Source organism: Perkinsus marinus (genome assembly GCF_000006405.1).
Source record: "Perkinsus marinus ATCC 50983 genomic scaffold scf_1104296933122, whole genome shotgun sequence".
NCBI lineage: Eukaryota > Perkinsozoa > Perkinsida > Perkinsidae > Perkinsus > Perkinsus marinus.
The window spans coordinates 143,348-149,504 of NW_003215247.1; the positions used below are offsets into that span (position 1 = coordinate 143,348).

Consider the following 6,157-nt stretch of genomic DNA (forward strand, 5'->3'; position numbering starts at 1 on the left):
GGCGAGCGAGGCCGAACCATAGCTGTATACCGTGTGCACCTACAGATCGGTCCCGCTAAGCTTGTCATTGATGATGTTTTGCAGAATATCGCTATGTTCATATTCGCGGGTTCTTCGGGCATTCATGTGGAATTACCAATCAAACGAGAGCTAATGACCTAAATTAGGTCACCTAATACATGTGCGGGCTGGATCGAGGTGTGATGGGCCCTCAAGCGGCATTGACTGGGAACGAGTGAAATGCAGTTCCTCCTCCAATCAATGACACGAAACTCACTAAGATGTTTTCCAATGTGATCGCAGCGACTAACGCAAGAGAAGGCATCCAATCGCAATCAAAAACATGCATGAATTGCATGAGCAGTCGAGTGAGTGATACAAAAAATAATCGAGGCGTTGGACGAATCCACACAACAAGACAATGATGCAAAATGATGTCACTAGCCTAGCGGTGATAGCGAAATCTCGACAGCATTCCTTGTGAATGCTCTCCATGTTCTTCTAGGGTTCTACTGGAACTGCCGGGGGAGCTGCCACCAATTCCGCCCGGCAAAGCGGGCAGCGGTAGCTTGCTGTTCTGGACGACTCGAACCATCTGAAATAGTCATTACAAGTATCAATCAGCGCTGTCTTGTGTGAATCTACACTGTAGATCATTATGAGTGGGTTGAACGAGCCAGTCAAAGACTTACCCAGTAATACACTCGTCATGGAAAACATGGCCACAGCTTCTGAGTTGACGCAAAGAGCTCTCTCCTCCTTCTCCAAGGTGCTGAGAGTAATTAGACGTCAATCTCCTACAAGTATTGAATTGAACTGGGGAGGAAATTTGTGTTCACGAAGAGCACTTTCAGCAGGTTTACTCGTTAGAAATATTGGGAAATCAAAAATCGAAATAATTGGCAACTTGGAAGCACTAGGGCGTGCTTCTTTACCCAAAGACAGATCGAGCAATCCTGGTCATCTTCGACCGACGAGGAGTCCACAACTAGGGTCTGTTCGGTTAGGACGGCCATGACGCTTTCTGGCGAGTTTCGAGACTTCTGTTCTTCACGAGGGTATTCCCGACTCAACCCCTGAGTCAACCGCTCGTTTCTGTCGTAGTCTCCATGTCGATTCGCTCACCTTGTAGAAAGCGAAACAAGCTATGGTCATGAATATGAGCGTGAGGATGGCACAGAAGATCATAGCCACATGTTGGTCTGCCGCCGTGAATTGATAGGTCTCATCTGGAGGTACGTACGCAAAGGGTGTAATCGAGACTTTCGTGTTACCTGTCTCACCGCTGCGGTCATTCTGGTGGACGTAATAAAAAGGCATTTTCACTACAAAACTGCAGGGAGGCATTCGGATGTACGTTGGCGTTATTATAGTATTCCAGTGACCAGCTTTTGGGATCCGGAAAATATCGCTACTGGCGGTACCCGAAAGGCAGTCTCCTCAAGAGACGGAACTCCGCGCGGCACAATAGCTGCTGAACATCTATTTTCCTGGAAACAGAATTTGTATGCGAATAGACCTGTGTGATCCCGTAGGCAATGGAAGGGACTTATCCGAGTCCACTCCCATAGGGGATTTCGTGTAAGGCGAAAGCAACGTCAAAATATATCAGCAGCGTTTCGATTTTCGGGCGAGCGAGAGTTCAATAACGTGTGGTGACTTGGGAACAGATAGCGGCCTTACGGACGACGACAATTAATTCTAATAATTCAGTTTACCGTTACCTGCTCTACTCATGTTCTGGGCCGAAAAGGTAGTTCCTGGCAAGCCAGTGGAGATCAGCTCCGAAGCTTTGGAGGGAGCCACTCTGGAGCTCCTCAATGTCGTCCTCTCGGGGTCCCAGCATAAGGCTCAGCTCCTAGTGTCGACTGATGGCGAGGAGAAGTTCATGGTGGCCCGCCTCGGTGACGCTCATCCGAATGTCCAGTTGGGCCTGGAATTTGAAGAGGATGTGACCTTCTATGCCGAGGGTACCAGGCAGGCTCAAAGAGCTGCTGTGAGGAAGGCTCATGTTCAGGTGGAGAGATTACTATCTCTGGCAACATCGGTTTCCCTGAGGAGGACATGGAAGTCGATGGTGATGAAGAGGAGGACGATAGCGATCTCGACGAGGACATTGAGGGACCTATCCCTGTGGCTATGGTACAGCTGGAATGTCAGGGAGGTGTCGTATTCGGAGGGCTGGTCTTTAGGAGTCTGGGGATGAGGACGAAGAGGAGGATGAGGAGGAAGAGGAAGAGGGAAAGATTGAGGAAATCACTGAGGAGCCCATAGCTGGTAGACGAATGGGTTGTTGGTTGGGTAGTTATTATGCGCGGATTGCTCATTGAAAGTCGCGGGTTCGTTCCCTGGCGATGCAGCTCCCATTCCCATCCATGTTGTCGCTTTTGAATAGGCCCCAAGAAGGCCGCTGTTGAGGAGAAGAAACCCCAACAGAAAATCCCTGCTAAAAAGACTCCCGAGAAGAAACCCGAAGTGAAGGAAGTCAAGAAGACCATCGAGAAGAAGGAGGAGCCCAAGAAGCAAGAGCCCAAGAAACAACAGCAGAAGGAAGAACCTGTTGTGCGCACCAAAACTTTGGCGGGCGGCCTCAAGTATGAGGTTATTCGTCCCGGCCACGGTGGCACTCCTTGCCCTGCCGGTAAAACTGCGAAGGTAGGAATAGTTTATTTTCTGAAGTAATCGCGGATGGCTGGCGATAGGTGAGGTACGCTGGTCGTTTGGCGAAGAATGGAAAGCAGTTCGATAAGGGTTCCATCAACTTCCGTGTGGGCATGGGTGAAGTCATCAAGGGATGGGATATGTCTGTGAAGGGTATGCAGGTCGGAGAGGTGAGTTCGGGATGGGGGGTGTAGTTGGCCTGCTTGCTTATGATATCGCCAGGTCCGTAAATTGTTCGTGCCTGCACATCTTGCTTATGGCCGCGGTGGCGCTCCTCCCGCTATTCCTCCGAACGCCGATCTTGTCTTCGACATGGAGTTGCTCAACATCCAAGGTAATGCAAGGTCAACGACCGCCTACCCAACATGTACTTCCGCAGGTGGCAAGAAGAAGGCCGGTCGCCGTTAAGGCTCTTTACTTGAGAGGCGATGACTATACTACCAACGCCAAACGTTAAACCCGTTTCTTACAATCGTGGTATGTCGCGTGACAAGTTACTTTACTAGATCGAAACGGGAACACTTGTTAACAGCTCCCGGGAAGTGGATGCGCTCCGATGGTCATCACTCCGACAGTAATATACCTGGCAATGTCAGGTGGAATATATTAGGTGTCGACGGTAGAGTGTATGAAGGGCAAACATTCAGCCTCTTGAAACTTGTGAGAACTAAACATGAGATCAGCGCACAATTATGATATGCTGATAAGATAACGCTCCCCAGCGTGGAACTGCATGCGACTACCGTCCTTACGCCCGATTATTATCAAAACTAATAATTTATCGTTTCAGTTTATAATGATCTTGGACGTATCGAGGAACTAACTCCTGACCAATTGCCATGCAGACGTTATACCCTAACACCACGCACATGGCTCGACAAAGTGATTTATGTGGGTTTCGCGGCTGACGAACTAGCAGCATATCCAGAGAAATGTTTGTTGCCGATAATGGCTAGCCCTCGAATATTTTCCTCAACGTTTGCTAGGGAGTTCGATTTCTTATACCGCACATCCGATAGAAATATGTAACTCATCTGGCTTCCGGAGCTGGGCGTCTACTGAACCGTGTGATTCATCCCGATTCACGGACGTGTCGAGAATTGTATCCCGGGCGTGAGCAAAATGACTTGTCACAAGTCACTTGTGTTATGCATTGTACAAAAATGGTGATGAGTGATTTCTGATGGAGAAATGGTCACAATGTTGAAGTACAACACTCATCTATTCGATCATCGAGAACTATGAGCACATGTTGTTACATCGGAGTTCGATTCTTCCCGCCGAGAAATTCCCGGGCTAGTCCTTTTCTGTCTCTCTTAGTATTCATGCACACAAACCATTTCTCTGATTCAAGATTCACTTCTCTCTGGCTCACCGAGCTAACTCAATAACGCCATATGGATGGAACATCTCAAGTCCAACAGATGCACAGGGTGTAGGATCGCGTCTCGAGGTGAGATTCTCAACGATACTCCAGTTGTCCCAGCGCTGCGCTCCTTCAACCTACACACACCTTTCCTCTACAATAGTCAGTTCGGAAACTCAGTCTGCACGCCAGTCACCCGAGTATGGAAAAGACAGCGACCGATAACACTCGAAAAACTCTTCCCAAGGTTGAAGTTCAGAAACGTTTGAAACATCATCACGGAAGCAACATGAGAGTGATCAATCGTCTCATTAGTTTTTCCCTTCCTTCCTCTTCTGCGACTTCCGCAGACCGGGGTCGAGTATACTGAGAAAAGACAACTATACAAAACAGACCTGCTCACGTGGATGGGCGAACGTACTTCTTCCGTAAAGCAAGTCTGTGTGGAGTTATCTCAACGCATTCATCCTCCTCGATGAATCCCAGAGCTTCATCGAGCGTGAACGGCTTGTGCGGCGGCAAAACTTCCTTTATTTCCTTATTCTTCCGTCGTATTTCCTGATCTCTCTTACCTAATTTACTGCATTCAAGAAAGCGTCAATATTCTGAATCGTCTCAGATCAGCTGCTGCCACGGCCTCGAAACCCCATCGTACCTTTTGTGGGGTTCATGTCGAGCTCTTGGTCTCCATTATGGATCCCGATGATTTGACCAACATAAACTTGATCGTTTGGTTTGACAAACAGTGTACCTTCCTCTACTGTCGTAAATGATCGACCTTTCCATGTTTCACCTTTATGAGACATATGAACGAGATCATGTTCAGTACAGATGCCCTGCCCAGCCGAGATGAGCACCTAAGCCATAGTGGTAGTAGCTATTAGATGGGCATCATCGAGTACCTTGTCACGACTGGATGGAATAGATTTCTGCCACTTCTTGAAACCAACTAACGTTGACATCATCACTGCCTTGCCTTGAGACTTCTCCCGAACGTAGGTTCTGAAACCCTGAGAGGAATGGCATTATACATTTGCTTACCACCACCAGAAAGGCCCCAAACCTCAGAGTGACTCACCATGAGATTCCTAGAGCTGATCACAGCCTTGAGGAGGGATTCGTTACCCTTCTGTGGCAGCAACTCAGATAGCTCTCCTCCTCGCGATGATAGCTTGTCAGCGAAGATGCTAGCGAGCTCATTCTCGGCCAGTATTACAACCTACCCATCTCGTGAGGGACTCCACTAACCCGCGTGGTGCAACGGTAGGATTTCAACTCTCATACTTTCTTAGGGTAAACTTTCGTGTTGCCAAACCAGTATGAATTGCTCTCTTATTCCAGAGCCCATGGTAAGTATATCGATTCCACCTACCTCCTCATAGGGCTCTTGCTTCTCTCCATCCACTACTCTAGTGACTACTGTTGGCTGACTCACAGTCATTTCGAAGCCCTTCAAGAGGGATGAGTGGCAATACTGTCAACAACAATGCATAAGCAGTACCTCTCGTCGCATCTGCTCAGCCAGTATCGACAACTGGAGTTCTCCTCGTCCTTTCACAATCAGACCATCCTTTTCCGGTGTCCTCTCAGCCTGAAGAGAACGAAGTACCAAGCACACGAACCAGCAGCTCCAACGGACCTTGATCGCCACATTATTTGTAGTCTCTCGAACGAGCCGCTTCCACATAGCCTCTATAGTGAGGAATTTACCATCCTTCCCAGCTAGTGGGCTCGTATTGACAGACAACTTCAGTGACATCACAGGAGGATCTGACAGTAGCAACGTCCTTCACTTCACCTAGTCACACACCCTCGATCAGCATCGACAATTATCGTTTTCTAATATTCTGATATAGTACCGTGTTGGAAACGTGGAAGTCTCACCAATACTACTGATGTTGCCTCCCTTCCTACCAATCGGAATGCTAGGGATCGATTCTACATCCTGTGCTGAGCAAATGGTGTCTGCTACAGACGGTACGATATTACCACCCAGGGTGGCCGCAACATATCACCAGTAGAAGCTGATTTCACTATCTAAACACGAGGATCTTCATCGGCCCACGACGATCGAGTATCACCTCTCGATTGAGCCCTTCATAACGGTAAGTTCCCGTACTTTTTCTTTCC

General features: G+C 48.4%; 4 protein-coding genes across 4 annotated transcripts in view; 1 reads left to right on the forward strand and 3 right to left on the reverse strand.

Annotated features, from left to right (window-relative positions):
• The window catches only part of Pmar_PMAR009546 (structural maintenance of chromosomes smc4, putative), a gene marked incomplete at both ends in the record, with an annotated part of 5,060 nt that extends 1,991 nt beyond the window's left edge, over positions 1-3,069 (forward strand). Inside the window, 6 exons of the mRNA XM_002785270.1 lie at positions 2,018-2,142; positions 2,193-2,277; positions 2,396-2,655; positions 2,703-2,831; positions 2,884-2,995; positions 3,041-3,069. Of these exons, the coding sequence (XP_002785316.1) occupies positions 2,018-2,142; positions 2,193-2,277; positions 2,396-2,655; positions 2,703-2,831; positions 2,884-2,995; positions 3,041-3,069 (740 nt within the window). The remainder of the gene's footprint in view (positions 1-2,017; positions 2,143-2,192; positions 2,278-2,395; positions 2,656-2,702; positions 2,832-2,883; positions 2,996-3,040) is intronic.
• Positions 3,070-4,338: 1,269 nt separating this feature from the next.
• Pmar_PMAR009548 (elongation factor Tu, putative) lies at positions 4,339-4,833 on the reverse strand (the record flags this gene model as incomplete). Its single annotated transcript, XM_002785271.1, has 3 exons — positions 4,339-4,393; positions 4,431-4,599; positions 4,683-4,833. The coding sequence occupies 3 exons, from the start codon at positions 4,831-4,833 to the stop codon at positions 4,339-4,341; spliced, it is 375 nt and encodes a 124-aa protein (XP_002785317.1).
• Positions 4,834-4,884: 51 nt separating this feature from the next.
• Pmar_PMAR009549 (conserved hypothetical protein) lies at positions 4,885-5,786 on the reverse strand (the record flags this gene model as incomplete). Its single annotated transcript, XM_002785272.1, has 5 exons — positions 4,885-5,037; positions 5,106-5,246; positions 5,400-5,477; positions 5,529-5,618; positions 5,667-5,786. The coding sequence occupies 5 exons, from the start codon at positions 5,784-5,786 to the stop codon at positions 4,885-4,887; spliced, it is 582 nt and encodes a 193-aa protein (XP_002785318.1).
• A 256-nt stretch (positions 5,787-6,042) lies between these two features.
• Positions 6,043-6,157, reverse strand: part of Pmar_PMAR009550 (hypothetical protein) — a gene marked incomplete at both ends in the record, with an annotated part of 267 nt that continues 152 nt past the window's right edge. Inside the window, 2 exons of the mRNA XM_002785273.1 lie at positions 6,043-6,064; positions 6,109-6,157. The exon at positions 6,109-6,157 is cut by the window's right edge and continues 4 nt beyond it. Of these exons, the coding sequence (XP_002785319.1) occupies positions 6,043-6,064; positions 6,109-6,157 (71 nt within the window). The remainder of the gene's footprint in view (positions 6,065-6,108) is intronic.